At 39.9% G+C, this 26258-nt stretch overlaps 1 protein-coding gene across 1 annotated transcript in view; it reads left to right on the top strand.

Moving 5' to 3' along the window:
* Nucleotides 1–21308, top strand: part of LOC127657814 (cingulin-like) — a 45191-nt gene extending 23883 nt beyond the window's left edge. Inside the window, exons 8-21 of the mRNA XM_052146734.1 lie at nt 148–360; nt 5771–5919; nt 7959–8079; nt 8181–8393; nt 8477–8698; nt 9397–9645; nt 13952–14122; nt 14253–14414; nt 14921–15010; nt 16422–16505; nt 16683–16801; nt 17373–17481; nt 18131–18294; nt 18987–21308. Of these exons, the coding sequence (XP_052002694.1) occupies nt 148–360; nt 5771–5919; nt 7959–8079; nt 8181–8393; nt 8477–8698; nt 9397–9645; nt 13952–14122; nt 14253–14414; nt 14921–15010; nt 16422–16505; nt 16683–16801; nt 17373–17481; nt 18131–18294; nt 18987–19131 (2211 nt within the window). The 3' untranslated portion in view covers nt 19132–21308. The remainder of the gene's footprint in view (nt 1–147; nt 361–5770; nt 5920–7958; nt 8080–8180; nt 8394–8476; nt 8699–9396; nt 9646–13951; nt 14123–14252; nt 14415–14920; nt 15011–16421; nt 16506–16682; nt 16802–17372; nt 17482–18130; nt 18295–18986) is intronic.
* Nucleotides 21309–26258: the final 4950 nt, after the last annotated feature.

Below are 26258 nucleotides of genomic sequence, written 5' to 3'. Positions count from 1 at the left end.
AAATTGTTTCCAACATGGGACTTTATGTCCAACCAATGGAAGATGGGAAGATTGTTTGGGAAACCTGTTTGAAAACAATGATTATTTTTGCAATTCCATCAGTTTTTAGGTTGTAAAGAAGAGGTCTGATGTTGTATTTGTGCCCAGGAGTTGATGGCTGTTAGAGCTGAGTTGGCTGAAGCTGCAGCACTCTGTCAAAAGCAGGAAGACACTCTGAGGCAGAGAGAGAGAGAACTGACTGCTCTTAAGGGAGCACTGAAAGAGGAGGTCTCCACACATGACAAGGAGATGGAGACTCTCAGAGAGCAGTACAGCCAAGACATGGAGAGACTGCGAGCGAGCATGGAGCAGGTTTCACAGGTAAACACCCAATACTAAGGAGCTGCAAATTGGAACCCCAGAGAACCTAGAACTTTGCAAATAGGGTAATGTAACAGCACAAGGATTACTTTTTTAAATAGTCATCTTCAGCCTGGAGCTGAACAGCTCTGAAAATAACAATAGCCATAGTGGCCTTGCTTCTTTTCATATCAAATGCCATTATCATGTTGACATAATGATTACGTTTTGAAACATTACTTAATTAAATGTATTCTTACATTTTGGATACTGAGCAGCACATGGTTTCCATACCCTTGTATAACTGGGTTTTAACAATGTTTATTAGGTTTCATTCAGCACTTCATCTCTAAAGGCAAAATAATTAAAAAACAATTGTTTTTGGTTACTGTGGGAACAATACTTGAGCTCTGTCACTTTGCGAGTGCACATGCATTTTAAACAGTGTCTACGCGGATTAGTTTCTTGCCTCTCATCTCAACTACACAACCTGATTAGATTCTTGCCTCTCATCTCTACTACACAACCGGATTAGATTCTTGCCTCTCATCTCTACTACACAACCTGATTAGATTCATGCCTCTCATCTCTACTATACAACCTGATTAGATTCTTGCCTCTCATCTCTACTACACAACCTGATTAGATTCATGCCTCTCATCTCTACTATACAACCTGATTAGATTCTTGCCTCTCATCTCTACTACACAACCGGATTAGATTCATGCCTCTCATCTCTACTATACAACCTGATTAGATTCTTGCCTCTCATCTCTACTACACAACCTGATTAGATTCTTGCCTCTCATCTCTACTATACAACCTGATTAGATTCTTGCCTCTCATCTCTACTACACAACCGGATTAGATTCTTGCCTCTCATCTCAACTACACAACCTGATTAGATTCATGCCTCTCATCTCTACTATACAACCTGATTAGATTCTTGCCTCTCATCTCTACTACACAACCTGATTAGATTCATGCCTCTCATCTCTACTATACAACCTGATTAGATTCTTGCCTCTCATCTCTACTACACAACCGGATTAGATTCATGCCTCTCATCTCTACTATACAACCTGATTAGATTCTTGCCTCTCATCTCTACTACACAACCTGATTAGATTCTTGCCTCTCATCTCTACTATACAACCTGATTAGATTCTTGCCTCTCATCTCTACTACACAACCGGATTAGATTCTTGCCTCTCATCTCAACTACACAACCTGATTAGATTCATGCCTCTCATCTCTACTACACAACCTGATTAGATTCATGCCTCTCATCTCAACTACACAACCGGATTAGATTCATGCCTCTCATCTCAACTACACAACCTGATTAGATTCATGCCTCTCATCTCTACTATACAACCTGATTAGATTCTTGCCTCTCATCTCAACTACACAACCGGATTAGATTCTTGCCTCTCATCTCAACTATACAACCTGATTAGATTCTTGCCTCTCATCTCTACTATACAACCTGATTAGATTCTTGCCTCTCATCTCTACTATACAACCTGATTAGATTCTTGCCTCTCATCTCTACTATACAACCTGATTAGATTCTTGCCTCTCATCTCTACTATACAACCTGATTAGATTCTTGCCTCTCATCTCTACTATACAACCTGATTAGATTCTTGCCTCTCATCTCTACTATACAACCTGATTAGATTCTTGCCTCTCATCTCAACTACACAACCTGATTAGATTCATGCCTCTCATCTCTACTATACAACCGGATTAGATTCTTGCCTCTCATCTCAACTACACAACCGGATTAGATTCTTGCCTCTCATCTCAACTACACAACCTGATTAGATTCATGCCTCTCATCTCAACTACACAACCGGATTAGATTCTTGCCTCTCATCTCTACTACACAACCTGATTAGATTCATGCCTCTCATCTCTACTACACAACCGGATTAGATTCTTGCCTCTCATCTCTACTACACAACCGGATTAGATTCTTGCCTCTCATCTCAACTACACAACCTGATTAGATTCATGCCTCTCATCTCTACTATACAACCTGATTAGATTCTTGCCTCTCATCTCAACTACACAACCTGATTAGATTCTTGCCTCTCATCTCAACTACACAACCTGATTAGATTCATGCCTCTCATCTCTACTATACAACCTGATTAGATTCTTGCCTCTCATCTCTACTATACAACCGGATTAGATTCTTGCCTCTCATCTCAACTACACAACCGGATTAGATTCTTGCCTCTCATCTCAACTACACAACCTGATTAGATTCATGCCTCTCATCTCTACTACACAACCTGATTAGATTCATGCCTCTCATCTCAACTACACAACCTGATTAGATTCTTGCCTCTCATCTCAACTACACAACCTGATTAGATTCTTGCCTCTCATCTCTACTACACAACCGGATTAGATTCTTGCCTCTCATCTCAACTACACAACCTGATTAGATTCATGCCTCTCATCTCTACTACACAACCGGATTAGATTCTTGCCTCTCATCTCTACTACACAACCGGATTAGATTCTTGCCTCTCATCTCAACTACACAACCTGATTAGATTCTTGCCTCTCATCTCTACTACACAACCTGATTAGATTCTTGCCTCTCATCTCAACTACACAACCGGATTAGATTCTTGCCTCTCATCTCAACTACACAACCTGATTAGATTCTTGCCTCTCATCTCAACTACACAACCTGATTAGATTCTTGCCTCTCATCTCTACTACACAACCGGATTAGATTCTTGCCTCTCATCTCTACTACACAACCTGATTAGATTCTTGCCTCTCATCTCTACTACACAACCTGATTAGATTCTTGCCTCTCATCTCAACTACACAACCGGATTAGATTCTTGCCTCTCATCTCAACTACACAACCTGATTAGATTCTTGCCTCTCATCTCAACTACACAACCTGATTAGATTCTTGCCTCTCATCTCTACTACACAACCGGATTAGATTCTTGCCTCTCATCTCTACTACACAACCGGATTAGATTCTTGCCTCTCATCTCAACTACACAACCTGATTAGATTCTTGCCTCTCATCTCTACTACACAACCTGATTAGATTCTTGCCTCTCATCTCAACTACACAACCTGATTAGATTCTTGCCTCTCATCTCTACTACACAACCGGATTAGATTCTTGCCTCTCATCTCAACTACACAACCTGATTAGATTCTTGCCTCTCATCTCTACTACACAACCGGATTAGATTCTTGCCTCTCATCTCAACTACACAACCTGATTAGATTCTTGCCTCTCATCTCTACTACACAACCGGATTAGATTCTTGCCTCTCATCTCAACTACACAACCTGATTAGATTCTTGCCTCTCATCTCTACTACACAACCGGATTAGATTCTTACCTCTCATCTCAACTACACAACCTGATTAGATTCTTGCCTCTCATCTCTACTACACAACCGGATTAGATTCTTGCCTCTCATCTCAACTACACAACCGGATTAGATTCTTGCCTCTCATCTCTACTACACAACCGGATTAGATTCTTGCCTCTCATCTCAACTACACAACCTGATTAGATTCTTGCCTCTCATCTCAACTACACAACCTGATTAGATTCATGCCTCTCATCTCTACTATACAACCTGATTAGATTCTTGCCTCTCATCTCAACTACACAACCTGATTAGATTCTTGCCTCTCATCTCAACTACACAACCTGATTAGATTCATGCCTCTCATCTCTACTATACAACCTGATTAGATTCTTGCCTCTCATCTCAACTACACAACCTGATTAGATTCTTGCCTCTCATCTCTACTACACAACCTGATTAGATTCATGCCTCTCATCTCTACTACACAACCGGATTAGAGTCTTGCCTCTCATCTCTACTACACAACCGGATTAGATTCTTGCCTCTCATCTCTACTACACAACCGGATTAGATTCTTGCCTCTCATCTCAACTACACAACCTGATTAGATTCTTGCCTCTCATCTCTACTACACAACCTGATTAGATTCATGCCTCTCATCTCTACTATACAACCTGATTAGATTCTTGCCTCTCATCTCAACTACACAACCTGATTAGATTCTTGCCTCTCATCTCAACTACACAACCGGATTAGATTCTTGCCTCTCATCTCTACTATACAACCTGATTAGATTCTTGCCTCTCATCTCAACTATACAACCGGATTAGATTCTTGCCTCTTATCTCTACTACACAACCGGATTAGATTCTTGCCTCTCATCTCTACTACACAACCGGATTAGATTCTTGCCTCTCATCTCTACTACACAACCGGATTAGATTCTTGCATCTCATCTCTACTACACAACCGGATTAGATTCTTGCCTCTCATCTCTACTACACAACCTGATTAGATTCTTGCCTCTCATCTCTACTACACAACCGTGACAGTCAATAAAATAGTTACTCCGAAGTCCTTGGAGTACAAAAATGTCTACGTCAAAAAACTGCTATAATCTTATATATTAATATTGTTTTCCAATTTTTTTTACCAACATCATCTTTAAATGCCAGTTTGTTTACATAATAACACACACACACACACACACACACACACACACTATACAACAAACAGAATATAGGAAAAAAGCATGTATTTGCTCCATAGGCTAAACATGAGAAAAATGGTGCCATCTGGTGGAAAATATAATACATTTTACTTTTGAAGCCAGGTCTCCAGAATGGAAAGCGTAATATCACAGAATTCATGATTTTATGCTTTATTGGCACTGGGATCAAATATTGCAGTTTTTTTTCTGCTCAATTGTGAATGCCCAATTACCAATACACTCTAGGTCCTCATGGTGGCTTAGTGACTCACATCAATCCAGGGGTTGAACGTGTTACCGCGGAGATGTAGCACACGTGGAGGCTTCACGCTGTTCTCTGCGACATCCACGCACAACTCCCCACACGTTAACCCAACGTGACTCTACCCACACTAGCAACCAGGCCAATTAGTTGCTTAGGAAGCCTGACTGGAGTCACTCAGCACACCCTGGATTCAAACTTATGACTCCAGGTGTGGTAGTCAGTGTCTTTACTTGCTGAGCTACCCAGGCCCACAAATATTGCTGTTTCAATGGGGACATTTTTGTCCTGAAGTTCCTGAGTGTAAGTATTTTGTGTACACAGTGTATTATAGAAGTATTATAGGAACTGAGATCAAAATATCAAAATTCCCCCCAAAAAACTAAACTAAACTAAAATAAAAAAGACAATAATGCCCTGAAGGTCGCACAAGGATTAAATATTTGTGCCTCTAATGCAGTAATGGTAAACCAAAGTGTACAATATAGTACAGCTGTGCATTGTAGGGAGCAGTTTTACAGTTTGATGTACTTTGTGTAGGAACCATGTTGCAGATATACAGCAACCTTGTTCTCTCTCTCTCTGTGCCAGTCTCAGGCAACTATTGAAGCTGAGCGCCACCGTGTGAACTCCACGGTAAGATCTCTTCAGCAGAAATTGGAGGAGAGCAATGATGAGGGAAACCACTGGAGAGAGCAGTTCCAGTCCAGCAGAGAAGAGCTGCGCAACACCAAACAGGAGTAAGTCACACTGACACTGATAACACACTTGCTAGTTTTGGTGTCTTGTTTAATTTTAAGGCTTTGTATTACATTTTGCTCTATCATTGTGTTTCTGTCATAATGTGTCTTCTGTTAATGCATGATTCTCTCCTTTTCCATTGTATGCATGTAGTCGAAGCAGTGGACAGGTGGTTCAATCCAAAGCACCGTGAGAGATGCTCTCAGAATAGCTGAGAGAAAATCGTAGTTTTTGTAGAGATGTGATTGTGCTTCACATTAGTATTTGTAGGTTTATTTTGTTGTGTCCATATGATTATTTAATAATTTCAAACAAATAATGTAAATAAATTGTGTGCATTTTTTAAGAGAACATTAAAATAATCATATAATTTAATAGAAGTTTACATGTAATATTGAATTCAATTTTAAAACATGCAATTCTTACTTAAGTCATAATAACTTTCAAACATATAACAAAACTCACAGAAATCTGACTATTGCAGGCATTGCACTGTTATTTGGAATCTACCAAAATTCACAGAAGAGGTCTTATCCATGTATTAAATACCACAGCTCCATCTTTGACTGCCCTACTGCCATCAGTTGAGAGCTGTAGCAGGGTTCATACAAGGTGCTTGAAGTACTTGAATTTGGCTTTTACAAATTTAAGTAATGGAAAACCCTTGAAAATAGCTTAAAAAGTTCTTGAATTATAGACAATCTGAAAATGCGTTGCTTAAATAATTAAATAAATGGTCTGCACTTATGTAGCGCAGCCCCCCTACATTAATGTATTTATTTATTTTCTGAAAAACATGACGACAGACCACTAGTCCACTGCTATTTTTGGCAGCGCTGTTCAGATTGGGCCAATCACAAAGTTACTGGAGGATTTAAAAAATATATATTTTATAGATACTGTTGTGGTGGATTTAGCAAGTATGAATTCTTACAACTATCAGTTTTAATTACAATTTACTCTCCATGGTGAAAAAATTATATAAGATGTAAAACGTTTTCAACGATTTGAATGCAGATCAATGGAGGATTCAGTTTTGTGAGCCGTGTAGTGCCATCTTGTGTAAAGAAAGTTTTGTGTCTCACAGAAATAGGTTATTTCTTATTTCAATATCAAAATATGTTGATAAAGTTATGTCCCTTGTCTTTAATTTTCTATAACCTAACCTTTAATAATGCATTGCAGTGATGTGCTCGTGATATGAGTGTTTGTTTTTAAATACAAAAAGTAGTGAAAAATAAATTTTAAGGTTTACGTTCAGAGGCTGCTTAAATATGCATTTAGGGATTTTTCCATTGCTTCGCTCGTGAAACAAAATTAAATAATAAAAGAAAGAACAACAGCTAAGTTGTCCTTTTATGAATAAAAATTAATGTCAACATGTTACAAAATGTTTACCCTCAGCATTTATAGGCAAAAATTGGACTGAACGGAAAATTTCCATATTTTGTAAGTTGGAAAGTCAAATTGTTTTGAGAAGGACCCATTTGCAATTTCGGTCAGTTTCTCGCTTAAATCTGTTGTACGATTTTAGAAAACATGGAACATAGCACGTGGCACGAGTCATATGGCTACTGTTTACTCAGTTTAGTTGGAAAGTGAAGTTTTAAGGGAGCACACTACAATAACACATCAATTTCGTCATGAATGATTCAAGAATTGTTACTGTGAGAATATGAAGTTAAAGATGCATATTGAGATATGTTGTACTTGTAATACGTGGTGTTTTATCAAAAATAAATTAACTGAATGGTTAAAATATTTTTATTTAAAATTAACAAATAAATAATTTGTTTTAATGACATCTCAAGCATAGTCCTTGAAAACAAAGTAAAAAAAAAGTGCTTGAAAAGTCCTTGAATTTAACTTTGAAGCATCTTTATGAACCCTGGCTCTAGTCTTACAGATCATGTACACATAATGAAAATTAGTCTTCAAATTTGAGTCTTAAGACACTGAATCAATAGTTGTAAAATAGTCAAATAGTAGCAAATCTAAGTCTCTCTCTTACCATAACAATTGCTTATTTTTGTGTTAGTTTACTCCAGGCTCGCCTGGAGAAAGAGGAGATTGAGGAGGAGCTAAAAGAGCTGCAGGAGAATGTGAACACCATGAAACATCAGATACCAGATCCCAAACAGACAAAGACAATCAGCCAGGTACACAAACCCACACTCTAAATGTGTGTATTACTTAAAAATTCAAAAATATTTTTTTCAAAATGATCCTTCAAATAACTGGTACAAATGATTTTCCATAGGAACTTGAGCGTTGTCGTGCTGACCTGCAGAAGGCTCAAAAAGAGCTTGATAAATTAAAAACAGATCATGACAAGAAGACAATGGAAATTGTCTTATTAAAGAAGAGCAAACAGGAGCTTGAAGCAGAGCAGAAATATGAGATTGACAGGTTGAAGGACCAATCATGCAGAGATAAGGAAGAGCTGGCAAAAGTACACGAGAGGGCCAAACAGGTATGTGGTAATGCCTATTTTCTGTTCTATTGATTTATGCATTAAAAACTATGTCAAAGGTATTTTTTATAAACTCCCGGCAGCTAGCTGAACCCTCATTAGTGGAGGCCCTGCGTGGGGAGTTGAGTGACATGAGAGAGGAGGTGGAGCGACTACATAGTCAGCTGCATTCAGCTGAAGAAGAGCTGGAGGGAGAGAGAGACAAACTCCGCTCTGTTCAAACACAAGCAAATACTCTGACACATGAGCGTAAGGAATTCGAGGAAACCAACACACGTATGAAGGAGAGAATTACACGCCTGGAGGTAAAGACACCGACTTAACATAGGCTACATTCCAACAGCAGCAGAATACTGTTGTCAGTCCTGTTTTAGGGTGTTAAATGCAGTTACATTCACACACAATTTGCACTTTTTTCAAATGGTCTTTCGGTAACTCTCAGAGAACAAGATATTGGTTTAGTGAGTCATCTTAGGGCTTTTAATTTTAATTTAATTAAAATGTTGTGGTCTGGTTGTGATCCAAATACTGCTCTCTATCGTCAGTCAAAAATAAAAAAAATTTGAGCAGCTGTCAATCAGTAATGATGATATGAACTCTCACCTCAATTGGACTTATTCAATTGAAATGTAAAAAAAAGTAAAGTGTCCATTGACAGAAGTCTTTCCTGTGTTATGGAAGTTGGCATTTTGGCTATTTATTTTTTTCACTCTCAGTATGATGCAGGAGTTACTCAGGCTATTGTAAAAAAAACATCATGACTTTGGTAATATATTCATTCAGACAGCTGCTCCTGTGAGCTGTTATATGAACAAGATTTTTCAAGAGTCACGATTGTCAATCCCAAACACTGACACTGTGAATGTAGCCTTGAATATTATGGAATGGTAATCTTGCACACTACCAAAATGTTGTTTTGACAGTTAGTGGCATACATTAACACACATTACACCTTCTATAGTTTCTTTGCTTACCCTCTTCATCTGACTATCTGTCTGTGCAGTCTCAGCTGCAGGAGCGCTTGTCTCAGAGTATTGAGACCGAGCAGGAGCAGCAAGAGGAGACCAGGAGACTGAGGCAGCAGCTGGAGGAGTCCAGGCGTGAGAGCTCCAGATTGGTCCTAGAGAGGGATGAGCTGACTCGTAATCTGGAAGAGAGAGAGAGGGACAGAGAATCTCTCCGCAAGGAGAACACACAGCTCAATGACCAGAGGAGACAGCAAGAGAGAGCACTAGACAAACTCAATAAAGAGGTGTGTGTGCTCACATCAAGAGTCAATGGATAAAAAGATTTCTACACTTGTGGAAAACATGAAAGCACCAGGGAATTTTAGACTAAAGTTTGCTCTTGTGTAGAAATAAACTCGCTTATATACCTGTGATGATCATGAAATAAGTGTCTGAGCGCGGTTATTTAATCTAACTGCGATGATTTGAAATTTATATTTTACATTTAAATGTTTATGCATTTGGCAGACGCTTTTTACCAAAGCAACTTACAGTGCACTTATTTCAGGGACAGTCCCCCCGGAGCAACCTGGAGTTAAGAGCCTTGCTCAAGGACACAATGGTGGTGGCTGTGGGGATCGAATCAACGACCTTCTGATTAACAGTTGTGTGCATTAGCCCACTACGCCACCACCACTCCATGTGACGGCTATTATTGTGCACTTCAAATTCCAATCACATTTGAATATCCAAATAAGGGAATTTTAAGTGAATACATAAATGCCATGAAATGCCATTATATGGGCACTCCAGATTAACCACTTTTGAAGTTCTGTGATGTACTGCATCTGTGCCAAAGTCCCACGAAAATAAAAATGTGGATTTCACATTAATTTAACGTGTGCGAAATAAGGACTTGTGGGTTTCATCAGATATTATTAAAATAATGTGTGAAAATAAAGAATTTAGGACACAAATATTTTACTGTAAGCTATTCAGGCCTGCCTGGGTTCCAAAAGCAATGGACCAATACTAAAATTAACCAAAAAGAGGTATTTGGATTCCAGTATTTAGGTATTTGGAAATATTTGGCTTCACTATACACTACACATCATTTAATTTAATTTAAACTGACTGATCTCAGTTCAGGACACTCTGGGCTGTCATTAACGCGTTAAACTTTCGACGCACACAGTCATGTGCAAACAACATGGCGCCGATCTCAGCAGAGTTTGTCTTTGGGAAAATGGCAACAAAACTACTTATGGTTTGAAACCTCATTACATTTTTACATTGAAACCTGTTTTAATCAAAAGAAGAACATCTCTACTTTCATCCGATGTGCCATTTTGAAATATTTAATGATTTATTGTGAAACAACACACTGTTAAACACGATGACCTACTGCGAAGGACAATGAGACTTACCTTAGAAATCCTAGATTCACTGTGCATTATCACATTGAGAATCAATGGGTGCATCCAAAAGCTAGAAAATGTTGCTTTCATATGTTGTAAATGGAGTTAGGATGAATATAAGGTGCATTTCAAACTGTTCTGAGACCATTGCAGTCAGACAACACACTGGAGATGAAGTCATTCACTAATTAGGGAGCAAGGGAGTATCCTATTGCTTTCCTATGCAGATTAGTGCATTCACTCCAAACTTCCAGTCAAAAGTTCAGTGTCAGGCTGCAGATGATGTTTTGACCATCATCAGATGATGTTTAGATTCAGAATTTTAAAGTTACATTTTACATAAAATTGTTGGCAGTGATTGGACGATGCTGGCCATTGCTTTAATTCAGATTTAATTATGCTAATTTCTGATTGGTGAAATGCTTCAGCACTAACTATCACTGGTTTGTTTGAGATTTTTGTTGCCAAAAAAATAATTTGTAACATACAAGTAAAATCAGGTCAAGTAACTTTTATTTGTATGTTTTGTTTTTTTTATATATTTGTTCTTTTCCCACACATTGTTCCAAAGCAGTTTTACAGAAAATCAGCTGCAATGTTTGTAATGTCTCAAAAACATGAATAACCAACACTTCTGGAAACATAATAAACTATTTGATAAAAAAAAAAGAAAAAAATGATATAACTTGTTATAATAGTAATAATAATAATAAATCACAACTTTGGTCTGCTGTCCCCATATGTGGACATCGATTTTTAGGAAAGCTCTTTGCTCTTCAAGTATTTTTTTTTTTCATGATTATTAAGTGCTACTAGTTACAAATCAAAAGGGAAATGAAAAATGCACACAGTAGTCATGCTCTGGTGTCAGGAGGTTAAAGGGAATCATGTCCCCATTTTAAGTTTGATATGAAAAAATGACTTTGTAAGGTGTATGAAGCACACGTACTAAAAAAGTATGGCAATTTATTTGACAATAAATCATCATAATCATGAAAGCCCTAAAACAGACAATCTTCTTCTTTCGGCTGTTCCCGTTAGGGATCGCCACAGCGGACCATCCGTAATTCTGCATATTTGTCTTGGCACAGGTTTTACGCCGGATCCCTAAAACAGACAATAAATGGTCATAATCACAAATATTTGTTTGACAATTGTCAGCCAAATTTCACTACTTGAATAGTGATGTCTGATACAGTGAGGAAAATAAGTATTTGAACACCCTGCTATTTTGCAAGTTCTCCCACTTAGAAATCATGGAGGGGTCTGAAATTGTCATCGTAGGTGCATGTCCACTGTGAGAGACAAAATTTTAAAAAAAAATCCAGAAATCACAATGTATGATTTTTTAACTATTTATTTGTATGATACAGCTGCAAATAAGTATTTGAACACCTGAGAAAATCAATGTTAATATTTGGTACAGTAGCCTTTGTTTGCAATTACAGAGGTCAAACGTTTCCTGTAGTTTTTCACCAGGTTTGCACACACTGCAGGAGGGATTTTGGCCCACTCCTCAACACAGATCTTCTCTAGATCAGTCAGGTTTCTGGGCTGTCGCTGAGAAACACGGAGTTTGAGCTCCCTCCAAAGATTCTCTATTGGGTTTAGGTCTGGAGACTGGCTAGGCCACGCCAGAACCTTGATATGCTTCTTACAGAGCCACTCCTTGGTTATCCTGGCTGTGTGCTTCGGATCATTGTCATGTTGGAAGACCCACCCTCGACCCATCTTCAATGCTCTAACTGAGGGAAGGAGGTTGTTCCCCAAAATCTCGCAATACATGGCCCCTGTCATCCTCTCCTTAATACAGTGCAGTCGCCCTGTCCCATGTGCAGAAAAACACCCCCAAAGCATGATGCTACCACCCCCATGCTTCACAGTAGGGATGGTGTTCTTGGGATGGTACTCATCATTCTTCTTCCTCCAAACACGGTTAGTGGAATTATGACCAAAAAGTTATATTTTGGTCTCATCTGACTACATGACTTTCTCCCATGACTCCTCTGGATCATCCAAATGGTCATTGGCAAACTTAAGACGGGCCTTGACATGTGCTGGTTTAAGCAGGGGAACCTTCCGTGCCATGCATGATTTCAAACCATGACGTCTTAGTGTATTACCAACAGTAACCTTGGAAACGGTGGTCCCAGCTCTTTTCAGGTCATTGACCAGCTCCTCCCGTGTAGTTCTGGGCTGATTTCTCACCTTTCTTAGGATCATTGAGACCCCACGAGGTGAGATCTTGCATGGAGCCCCAGTCCGAGGGAGATTGACAGTCATGTTTAGCTTCTTCCATTTTCTAATGATTGCACCAACAGTGGACCTTTTTTCACCAAGCTGCTTGGCAATTTCCCGTAGCCCTTTCCAGCCTTGTGGAGGTGTACAATTTTGTCTCTAGTGTCTTTGGACAGCTCTTTGGTCTTGGCCATGTTAGTAGTTGGATTCTTACTGATTGTATGGGGTGGACAGGTGTCTTTATGCAGCTAACGACCTCAAACAGGTGCATCTAATTTAGGATAATAAATGGAGTGGAGGTGGACATTTTAAAGGCAGACTAACAGGTCTTTGAGGGTCAGAATTCTAGCTGATAGACAGGTGTTCAAATACTTATTTGCAGCTGTATCATACAAATAAATAGTAAAAAAATCATACATTGTGATTTCTGGATTTTATTTTTTAGATTATGTCTCTTCACAGTGGACATGCACCTACGATGACAATTTCAGACCCCTCCATGATTTCCAAGTGGGAGAACTTGCAAAATAGCAGGGTGTTCAAATACTTATTTTCCTCACTGTATGTGAGCAAATTGTTCTTTTGAATTGGTTCTTTAAATGAGTCAGTAAAACTGGTCAACAAATTGGTCTGAATGATTCATTATTTAATCTGTCTGAATTGGAAAGATTAAACAAAATAATAATAATCCAGCTATTCCAAATAACTGGAAAGATCATGTAAATGTATTGGTCAAAACATGTGGGAACCCTGAGACATGTAGTGACACATTGAGCTGTAGTGCTCATATTGCCGACATAAGTTTGAGTCTGCATTTATTCCCAATAAATGGTAAAAAAAAAAATGTTTTCAATTTTCTTCTCACATTCTCAATTACTTTCCTTTTTTCCCTCTTCATTCTTATGTCCCTTCTTCTCTTCATCCTCCCTTCTCTGCCTCTAATATTCTCTTTCAGATGGAGCACTTGTCTTCAGCGTCCCGTGAGGATGTGCGGCTCCTGCAGGCTCAGCTGGATGAGCAGAAAGAGAAGTGGAGGAAAGAGCAGCAGGACTCTCAGAAGAACACCAAAGAGAAGCTCGGTGAACTGGAGAGAGCTCAGAGCACCATCCACTCCCTACAAGAGGAGGTGACAAACACACTTCATACAAATATTCATCGTTTTGAATTCGTACAAATACCAATAATCATATTTTTGTTATAATTTATCTAAGCTAATTTAATCAGAAGTCAACAGTTTGTGGTGTGTATGTTTTTAGTTGGCTCGTCAAAAGAAGGAGCTGTTCTCATGTTTTGAGGAACGAGACAATGCTATATTAGATAAAGAGCTCCTCACCAGCCGCCTCAAACATCTGGAGGTTGAGATGGAGGCACAGCGCACCACACACAATGACCGCTCACGAGACATCCGCAGCATGGAGGTGTGTGTTCCAATATTGTATCTTAAATTATGGCTATACATTGCAGGAAATGGTATGTGCATTAGGATATGCCTCGATTGTTTTGGTGAATTTGTCATAAAAGTTGATCTGATCTTCAGCTTGGTCACAAAAGAAAAAAAAACTGTCTGCTCAAACAACACACAAGTGGTGTGTTTTCATATCTTTATTGAACACACCATATAAACATTCACAATCCAGGAAGGAAAAAACTATGTGAACCATTGTCTTCAAAAACATTTTATTTCCTGGAACTGTATGCAAGCATTGGTAAAATGTACTTCACATTTGATGATTTTAAACTTACTGACCATATCAGCTCAAAATCAAGTCAAGGTCAATGTAGATTTGGACCTTGAGCTGTAAGATTGTACCCAGATCTGGTGAAAATAATCTTGTTACTCTAGATTGTGATATGAGGGACTCGTTTGTCTCAAATCTCTCTCTGACTTAACTGTACTGTATGTTGTTTGTGTCTCCACCTGCAGGACAAAATCAAGCATTTGGAGCTTGAGTTGGACGAGGAGAAGAGCAGTTCAGAGATGCTCACAGAAAGAATCAGCAGGAGCAGAGATCAGGTATACACACTCCGTTCTCACCACACACACACACACACACACACACACACACATACATACACACACACTCCAATGTACTACTCATCATACTGTGTATTGCATAAATTACACTTTAGTCAATATACAGGCCTTTGCAGTAAATGAAAACCTGGAAATATTAGGACATTTTACATTTGGATTACCAGGCCTTTAAAACACATGAAAATGAATCAAATCTTAAAGGTGCACTCAGTAACTTTTTGTTTGTGTCATTCCTGGACTTACAGTGACACCTAGTGCTGTGGATGCAGCCATTGATTTTTTTCATACATTTTTTTTCATTCAAAATTAACAGTTTTCAGTTACCGATGCCATTGTAGAAGTTCACTACTCACAATCAGACAGGATTAATGTAATCCTAGAGTGAAAGTGTCCAATAACAATATGGTTACTTAGATTAAGGTAATGGTATTCAGTTGGTCATGTGATTCTAAAATGGCAGCCCCAACGAGGCCCCTCTGCCTCGTTATATGTAGCATAAAACAGCTTTTATAAGGTTACTGATATGACTTGAGTCCTCATCTCATGTGAGTGCTCATGTTTTTATACATATGTTTCAAAATTACAATTCATTTCTTTAGGAGTAAATCTTTTTTTTAATGAGGAATGAGGAGTGCACCTTTAAAAATGTCTATAGTGAATATTTGTATATAATTTTTTATATTATAGTAAAATATTTCATTGTCTTAAAATTGCTCAGTGTAGGGGGGCCTGGGTAGCTCAGTGAGTATTGATGCTGACTACCACCCCTGGAGTTGCGATTTCGAATCCAGGTTGTGCTGAGTGACTCCAGCCAGGTCTCCTAAGCAACCAAATTGGCCCAGTTGCTATGGAGGGTAGAGTCACATGGGGAAACCTCCTCGTGGTCGTGATTAGTATTTCTCGCTCTCAATGGGGCATGTGGTAACTTGTACATGAGCCTCCACTTGCGGAGTCTCAGCGGTGTCATGCACAATGAGCCACGTGATAAGATGCACAGATTGACATCTTCAAAGTGAAGGCAACTGAGACTTGTCCTCCGCCACCCGGATTGAGATGAGTAACCGCGCCACCACGAGGACCTAGTAAGTTGTGGGAATTGGGCATTCCAAATTGGGACAAAAAATGATTGCTCAGTGTAAGTCCCTTGTTATTCAGTAATCCGAAAAATCATGGGGATTCACTGGTCAAACAGTATGGGAATTTTATAATATAAAGCGTACTTTATAATATACATAGTAAAATAGTATAATGGGGATATATCTGTAGAAACAACACATATCACAATGCTAAGTGCTACCTGAATCTAAAGCAGTTTTTGTTAATTCACTAATTGATAATAGTGTTTGCTAAATGTCTTAAATTAAAGATGATAATTTCGCTCTGTGTGTAGATGGAACAGCTGCGTGCAGAGCTCATGCAAGAGAGATCCTCCAAACAAGACCTAGAGCTGGACAAAAATGCTCTGGAGAGACAGGTACACCACATGACAACTGAACAGCATATGCTGCATTATCTTTGAGTTTCTGTGGTACTAAGAGTGATGTGATGTGGGACAAAGATCTCTGAACTTTGCTTGTTTAACTACACAATGCATTCATTCAGAAGGTCCACGTGGTTTCATAATCTTCCTTCTTTTATTTGCATCTTTCAGCTAAAGGAGTATAAGTCCCGTGTAGCTGAGATGGAAGGCCAGTCACGTTCCTCTACTGATGTGTCTCAGCTGGAGAGCAAAATACAAGATTTTGAGGAGCGATTGCGCACAGAGGAGAGGTAAAACAAAGGAAGGAGTCCTCATGAACTGCAGTGAAATTATCTAAAACCACTACCATGTTCTGTGAAGTGGCACAGTTAGATGACCTGCACTGCCCCACAGGATAGTTTTGAAAGCACTCTTAGATAATTGAAAACACTCTACACCTCTCAATGATACAAATACTACAGGCACTGTAGTGCATTTTAAGTCTTTGGGAGTTCTGCTTTGTTAGATATTATCATTTCTAAATGTTCATATTGGGAGATACTTTGAACACATTTCTTTGCTTACCCCACACATACAGGATGCAAATATGGTTTTATAACCAAGCTTTACTTGTTTATCGAAGAACAAACTACTGTATATACAATTCCTCTGAAACAGGATGTACCTCTAAAGAATTGCATCCTCAGTAAACAAACAGTAAACAGTAAACAATTCTTCCTAGAGTCAAGAGGGCAACGTTTGTATGCAAAACGTTATTAAAACATAGAACATGTTAGACCGCATTTAACATCACCTGAAGAATCCTTAGGAATCAAGAACCTGAAGCTCCTGAGGTGCAAGCACATCCTTGTGTTTTTGCAGAGAGAAGAACTCTATGCTGTCATCTCAGAGACGCTTAGAGAGGAAACTAAAGGAGCTGAACATCACTCTGGATGATGAGAGACAGCAGCATACAGAGAAGTGCGACCAGGTGACAAATTCACACATTACAGCAAATCTCTTGACAATTACTAATGAACATTGGTAAGGCTTTGTGTATGGAACGAAAGTAGCGATGCTACTAACTTATCTTCAGTTTTATAGTATTATGACTGTATTTCAGCTTTAAAATAGTGTAGCTCTTTTGTAATAACAAGCTACCTTTTCCAACAAATAGAGGTATAGCATGACAAACTGCTGTATCACTGTTTTTAATGTCATATTGTAAGGAGCACGAGCTGAGCTAGTAGTCAGATGCGCTCTGCTAAACTGTCCTCTCTCTCATATGTAGTGTTGGAAAGTGTGATTCGTTCTAGTGAATTTGTTCATTTGGTCGGTTTATGTAAATGAGCTGATTTCACAACACCGAGCACAGTCCATGCACTGTATTTGGTCTTTTATTTTGTTCTTAAGTGAAATGTTTTGTAAAAAACCACTTGGTTATATTAACTAAGTGTTTTCTAGTTTATTTGTATTTATTTCTTATGTTGTCTCTTATTAAATATTGTATAATCAGGTACAATATTATTAGCTTTAAATAGTTACAAAAGTAGCTTCCCCAACACTACAGTAGTCAGTGTCTTGTTCTATATGTGAAAGTCTATGTAGTTCTTGTGTTAAGTGTATGTGTTTTCCTGCAGCTGACTTTGCGTGTGAAGGCTCTGAAGAGACAGGTGGATGAGGGAGAGGCAGAGGCAGAGCGGCTGGAGGGATTGAGGAGGAAGGCCATCAGAGACATGGAGGAGCAGCTAGAACAGAAAGAGGCGCTGCAGTCCAGAGTCACAGCACTAGAGAACGAACTAAAGTAAGTGTGTGTGTCTGTCGCCGAGTTCGGAATTGCATACCACCATACAACTTGTACTATTTCTGCCAAAGACAGATACGGCAATAGTAGTATGGTAATATGCAATTCTAAACTCATAATTTGTTTGTATCAATGAGTCGTTTAATAAAGAGTAATCTGGACTGTTTTTCTGTTTTTTATTGCAATTTTTAATGGATTTGTTATAAAGTTAGGTCAGAACAACTGAATAGGACCTTAAAGTGTATGTGTTTACTGTTACTCTATACAGTAATACTTTCTCTGGCCTGCAGAGGGCAGTGTGTGTCTCTCAAAACAGTGCACACATTCTTAAATGTCTTCTAAGGTCTTTAATTTTCAAACCTCACTCACTTAATAATTATTCTCTCAGATCAGCCAGCACACACTGCTTATGCCTGCGCATTTACTCTGCTGTATTTTGGAGAATCATGCTGACGCCCTGTTTATCACAGATTTATCATGTCGTATTACAGATTTTTTCCCCAAATTCATTGTTTATTGCTATTTTTTGGTGTGTGTGTGTATATGCATGCGTGTGCATTTACATATAAGGTACATTGCATGTATGTATAAAAATATATGTACTTTTAGTCTTTATTTAACAGCTCTCAATATGTGCACAGCCCGCTGCACCACAGCTCTGAAAACTCATTGCATTATTTCTTTTTCCACAGGAGAAAGATCCAGCAGGCCAGACAGTCTGCTCTGGAGTCTTCAGTTCTCAGTTCTGATGATGATGATGATGACGATCGGCTGTATGGTCATTCCAACATAACCTCCATCCTTACTGAGAGCAACCTGCACACCAGTGCCTGCTGAAGAGAGAGAGAGGAATCTGTGCAATTGGCCATGAAAGAGGGCTGCCTGTTGATATGTACACACAAGTAAAGGATTGACACCTCATTCTAGCACCAAAAGGAACTTCAGTTTTGCTTTACAAGGGGTATTAGGTGCCGAAACTCCAGTCGACAGTTTTCCGGTTACCAGCTTTGAGCTTTAATCACTACGCCACACCTCCCCATATAAATTTGTAATGCAAACCAATTGATAAATCTGTTTGCAGTTTGGGATTAAACACTTTTCTTTCCAAAAGAGAAAACTGGGCAACAGTTGATCAATAATGTCAGTTTTGTCAGCTTTTCACGCACTTCGAGACACCTGACATTTTCAGTCAGCCAGTAATACCACTATATAGATATCAGATATGACTTCTTATTCATCAAGACCTACATTTTTGCCATAGAGACCCACTTTGTGAGAAAGCCTTTCTGAGTTCATAAGATTAAGTGTAATGTTGTAAATTAGAATAATCTGGTACCTTTTTAGAGGAGGTGTTACATCAGGTTTAAAAAAGTTAATTAAGAATATGAGAATAGAATCGAATATAACTGATGTTTTATCTTTTGTGTAGCGTTGATATAGAAGTTTAGAGGTTATTAGCAAAGAGAAGCTCTGTGGATAAAAGAAATGTCATATTCAAAGGGGATGGAATGGTAATCGATAATACTGGATTCACATTAGAGGTATAGTTGTTTACAATAGTTTGGGTAAAAATGAAAGATTTTTATGAAAGGTGGGGGAAAATATAGACTTATTAGAGCCCAGTGAATTAGAACTGGTCATGAGCACTGATTTTGTTTTGATTTTTGTTGTTGTTGTTGTTTGGTGAGAGGGAGAAATGAGCGAACAGTGTATTGGGGACGTGACCATACAGTAATTGTCCAAAACAAGCATTTTTAAGATAACTTGTGTTTCAGTCTTACAATTCTTAGAGCAGTAGGGTAGAAATGGAGAAAGGAAGGTTTTAATATGAAGAAAGGGATTGTTTTTCATTTTCTTTCTTTATTTTTTAAAGCTTTTTGGAAGAAGGCAATGAGTGAATCAACACTACATTCAATATATGCACTACTGATGCTAAAACAACATAATCAAAAGACACCTTTACATTTAAGCTAATATAAATCAAACTTCATTTAACTAAATGATGAACTTAAAGTATGAGATTTAGATTCAAAATGGTTTACTTAAAGGAAATCTTATTTAGCATAAAAAAAATAGCAGAGGAATTCTAAATCATCAACATATCATAGAAGTTATGTATTTTTAAGATCAAAGCACATCCATTTTCTTGTTCTCACCAGATTCTTTGTTTGGTGTAAACTTAACGGCTAATAGTAAGACAGATCACGGTGTGTCCAGACATCCTGGTGGAATGTCAATTATAAATTAATTTTATTGTTTGTTTACCATGAATACTCCAATCCACTTTTGTTTACTCAAGGTTTCTACTGAGCAGAGTTTTCTGCTGTATTTACTGTATCAGGCACACATTTAAGTGTGACATTTTCTTGATATCAAGTTGCCTTTTCCTCATCTATATTTTCAATACTTTTATCTATGCACACAGTTTTGATTCATTGAAATTGTACAACACCATGACATTGCCTTGTAAATATAATAATTGTTTGTTTAATTGTCATTCCAAAGTTAATCTGATTGATTTATGTATTCATGTATATTGTATTTATGTATTTGTAATAGAATTTGCATTAAGCCATGATCAATTCAAAGCACTGTATTTTTCTTTGAGCAAAATTTTTTCTATCAAAAATAAATTCACTACTTTAGAAGTTCCTCTCATTTGCATTTTTATGGTGTGCTTATTATTCATTTGTACAGTACAGTTGTTTTGGACATTTTTGTTCCAGTGTACACATACCAGTGTATCCTGTTTACCTTCGTAATTAAGTCATCTTGTTGCACTCAGGAGGAGCAAGGCTAGCGCTTCCATCAGGATATACTGGACTTTGAACACCGCTACCAAGGACGGTATAATGACAACATGATGGGGATACATTTGGGGGCTGATTCATGAAAGTGATTTACAATATAATTTAAAATCTCAAAAAACTACTGTTAAATCTTTTGTAGTCATTTTTGTATTTAGTATGTTCATTTGGATTCATGTGTTGTTTTATCTGACTTTATGTGAATGAAAAGACTGATTGGAAATACAGTAAATGTAATGCTGTAAATCTGTGTAATTATGACTACAGCACTTATTATCTTCTGTGTTTCTCTGTTTTCAGAGTGTAGTCTTGAACTTAATCAGTGTCAGACCAAACTCTTCAGTGAGGCTACCATGCTCTAAACATCCTTTTATCCTAGAGCTGAACCGGTCACTTGGGAAGTCATTCATGGTGCCCAGTCAACAAATATAATACAATATTCATGTAAGCACTCAAACAGCAAAGAGAGAGCCCTGAAATCCATGTGTGAGAGAGTAAGGATAGGGAATGGATCTCTTCCTGTTGAATAAACTGATGATTTGTGGTATCTATCTATATATCTGTATGTATATCTATATCTATATAGTGAAGAACGGCACCTGCAATGAAGTGAAGCTGCAGGTGAAAAGTGTGTTTTCACTAGTATTTCAGACCACAACATCTCAATTCGGGATAAAAACACCTCAACATTACACAGCATGCTAGGCTGTGTAATAATGAAAATAGTTTTCTGAATCTGTTTTATTTGATGACATTAGTGGTGCAGAAATGACACACACGTCAGCTTTAAAATTTGGATCATAGTCTAAATGTGATCTAAAAACCTTACCAGATGTGTATGACTTTTTCTTTTTCTGCTGAACACAAAGTTTTTTAGAAACATATTGAAGCTCTATTGGTACTCGCAATGTAAGTCAACAGGGTCCAAAACTTTGAAGCTCTAAAAAGGACATAAAGGCAGCATAAAAGTAATCCATATGACTCCAGTGGTTAAATCCATATGCGGTTGAGAAATCTCCACTTCAGTTCTCCTAATAGCTTTTCTCTTCTCCTAAAAGTTCTTTTTTGTTTTTGGAAATTCACATTCTTCATTCATATCACCACCAAATGGGCAGGGAGGAGAATTTACTGTAAAAAAGGACTTGAACATTTCTCTGTTTCTCACCCACACCTATCATATTGCATATGGATTAAAGCACTTAAGTCTTAAACGATTACTTTTATGCTGCTTTTATGTGCTTTTTAGTATTTCAGAGATTTGGAACCTGTTGACTTGCATTGTATGAACCTACAGAGCTGTGATATTCTTCTAAAAATCTCCACTTATGTTCAGAAATAGAAAGAACGTCAAACACATTTGGGATGGCATGAGATATTTTTTTATTTTTGGGTGAACTATCCCTTTAATTAGGTTTAATTAATGTGTTTACAATGTTTTGAAAGCCTAACTTTTAGCACCAAAACAAGTCAAAGTAGACCACAACTGAAGCCACGTAAAAGCACATTCCTTTACAAAGTTTAACACTTGTGAATTGTTTTTTAATAGTGTATCAATGTCAAAATCATGTCTTGGAGTGGGAAGAACAATGATGTTTGTTTTTGCTGTCAGAACAGTAGTAGGTGTCAGTGACACGATGGCCATTTGTTCAATATTATTTTATTTAAAAATACACTAAAAATACAATTCATACATACAATGACTTGAAAACACCTCTTCTATGATGAGCATGTTTTCAATTTCTGGATTAAATTGAATTTGGAAACTTTGGGGGGCATATAAATGCACAGCACATACTGTAGAAGAAAAAAATGAAAAAAAGCCTTATTAAAAAATGAATCTTAAGTAGTTTGTCATTAGCATTTTGAAATGGAAAATGCATTGAAACAATTTGATTGTAAAATACCAATAATATTTCCAAAAAACTTTTGACTGCCAAATCATGGTGTTTTAAATAGGCACTTTTTCTTTGTCTTGGACACCCTTATTTGTCTTTGACTCATGCATATTGTAATTGTTTTTATGTATCTACATTATCCCTGAGTCTACAGCTGTGCAAACACAGAGCAGGATCAAGTGCCTCTTACAGTTACTTATTTGTCAATTTATTTGCATGGCCTGCTGACTTGTTTTTTCAAATAATGAAATTTGAGAGTAGATTTTTATTTAATTTGTTTTATTGGGGTATTTGGTACGCTAACATGGCACGAAAAAAAAGAAAAGTCATTAAGGTTAATGTATAAATGATGTTTACAAAGACAAATTCTTCTATCTGAGTTGAGAACATTTATAAAGTTGTTTTGCAATAAGTGAAATACCCATATCATGCTATCGTTGAGATTAAAGTTTTCATTTTGGAAAGAAAGTCACTTCAAAATACATTGAATAGTGTTGTCACGATGTGGGAAATCAGGAGAAGGCAGACAGAAGGTAGGATCCAAACGCGGCTTTATTGAAACCATAAATAAACAAAACACGGGAACAAAAGAAAGGTCCACAATGGGAAAACAGAGACAGAACCTTGGAAGGACACGGGGACATCAACAAGGGGAACAGGAACCACAAACGAGAGAGTAGTCACAGGGAACTCGGGCTGGAAACAGGGAGCTAACAAATACATCCATTAACAAACAACGACCGACCGAGACTGAACAAACAGACAGGGTTAAATACATGGACATGGGGAGACGAGAGCCAATGAACAAACAGAAATCAAACAAGATAACAGGGAAATAAACAGAAACCAATGGCAAACTAACGAGGGCAGGTGAAAACAATGAACAGAGAACACGAAAGCTAACAAAAGAGACTACGGAGCTACAAAAGGGACAAAAATGACAAACAAAGGGCAACAGTGAAACAAGACAAGGTAATAGAAGAAACTACAAAAGGACTACAAAAACCAAAACAGGAACTAAACTAAGCTTCAACATAAAAGCACAAACAAAAGACAACAGTGAACATGACAGAACCCCCCCTCAAAGGATCGGATTCCAGACGATCTTAAAAAAAATAAATGACAAAAAAAAACCCACAAGAAACAAAGTGAGGGCACCAGGGGCAAACAGACAGTCCGAGGAGGCAAAAGGGGCAAATAGGCAGTCCACAGGGGCAAAAGGGGAAATGAGACAGTCCACGGGGGCACAAAGGGCAGACAGGCAGACCAGGGAGGCCGAGAGGGCAGGTAAGCAGTCTCTGGGGGTGTGTGCAGGGAACCAGGTCGGGTGGCCTGGGCGGCATCCACCGGGTAGGGACAGGTTTAGGTGGTCTGGGAGATGGCCGCAGAGCAGGGGCCGGTTCAGGGGGCCTGGGAGGTGGCCACAGGACGGAGGCCGGTTTAGATGGCCCGGGAGCTGGCCACTTGGCAAGGGCCGGTTCAGGGGACCTGGGAGGTGGCCACAAGACAGGGACAGGTCCAGGAGGCCTGGGAGGCAGCCTCAGGACAGGGACAGGTCCCGGAGGCGGAGCTGAGAGGGGCTCTGGAGACGAAGCTCTGGAGGCTCAGGAGGTGGAGCCGAGGGAGGCAGAACCATGGAAAGCTCTGGAGGATCAGGGGGCGGAGCCGTGGGAGGCTCAAGAGGCCGAGCAGAGGGAAGCTCAGGAGGCAGAGCCGTGGGAGGCTCAGGAGGCAGAGCCGTGGGAGGCTCAGGAGGCTCAGGGGGTGGTGCCATGGGAGGCCCAGGAGACAGGGCAGAGGGAGGTGGCGCCGCAGAAGGCTCTAGAGGCAAAGACGAGGGAGGCTCGGGAGGCTCTGGAGGTGGAGCTGTAGGAGGCTTGGGAGGCTCTGGTGGCGGAGCCGAGGGAGGCTCTGGTGGCGGAGCTGAGGAAGGCTCAGGAGGCGGAGTCGAGGGAGGCTCAGGAGGCAGAGCCCTAGAAGGCTCGGGAATCTCTGGGAGCAGAGCCGTAGGAGGCTCTGAAGGCGGAGCCGAAGGAGGCTCGGGGAGAAGAGCCGTAGGAGGCTCGGGAGGCGGAGCCCAGGAAGGCTCGAGAGGCTTGAGAGGTGGAGCCCTGAAAGACTCGAGAGACTTGAGGGGTGGAGCCCTGGGAGGTTCGAGAGACTTGAGGGGCGGAGCCCTAGAGGGCTCGAGAGGCGGAGCCCTGGAAGGCTCAAGGGGCTTGAGGGAGGAGCCCTGGAAGACTCGAGAGACTTGAGGGGTGGAGCCCTGGGAGGCTCGAGAGGCTTGAGGGGCGGAGCCCTGGGAATCTCGGGCGGAGCTCTGGGAAGCTCGGGAGGCTCGGAAGGCGGAGCTCTGGAAAGCTCGGGAGGCGGAGCTCTGGAAAGCTCGGGAGGTGGAGCTCTGGAAAGCTCGGGAGGCGTTGGCGCTTGGACGGTCATGGCTACAGACGCTGGCTCGGGGACGGTTGAGGCTACAGGCGCTGGCTCGGGGACGGTTGAGGGCTCAGGCTCGCTCACCGTGGCTGGCGTGGGCTCTGGCTCGCTCACCGTGGCTGGCGTGGGCTCTGGCTCGCTCACCGTGGCTGGCGTGGGCTCTGGCTCGCTCACAGTGACATGCGTGGGCTCTGGCTCGCAGACCGGGGCAGGGGCGGGCCGGGAGGCGGAAGTCCGTCTTCTCTCCCTCCTCCGGGCAGACGAAGTGGGCCGCGCTGCTCATGGAAGGCGACTGGCGTGAGGGTGACCTCGTTGACAGGTGGGACTGGCGTGACAGGAAGCGCCATGGGTGACTGGAGAGTCACCACTGAGGGAGGCGAGGTAGGATCCTCCTCAGCGACGTCCACGGTTACCGGCCAGCCACAGACCTGCAAAGTCATCTCCACGAAGCTGCAGAGAGTCCACTCGTGAGTTGCTGGCGGCAACCGCTCCCTCAATGAGGCGTTCAGGTTGCCCCTGAAGTAGATCAACAGGGCAGAGTCCGGGAAGTCAGAGACGCTAGCCAGTTTGAGGAAGTCGCCAATGTGGAACAACGCCGGTCGGTCCCCTTGCTTTAAGCAAAGCAGCTGGTAGTTGGCCTGCTGGACCGCTGGATCCATTGTAACGGTTCGGTCGTTCTGTCACGATGTGGGAAATCAGGAGAAGGCAGACAGAAGGTAGGATCCAAACGCGGCTTTATTGAAACCATAAATAAACAAAACACGGGAACAAAAGAAAGGTCCACAATGGGAAAACAGAGACAGAACCTTGGAAGGACACGGGGACATCA

This window comes from Xyrauchen texanus, chromosome 17, assembly GCF_025860055.1.
Source record: "Xyrauchen texanus isolate HMW12.3.18 chromosome 17, RBS_HiC_50CHRs, whole genome shotgun sequence".
Lineage (NCBI taxonomy): Eukaryota > Metazoa > Chordata > Actinopteri > Cypriniformes > Catostomidae > Xyrauchen > Xyrauchen texanus.
The sequence above is the reverse complement of the archived record's forward strand: the minus strand, read 5'-3'. Positions and strand labels throughout refer to the sequence as shown.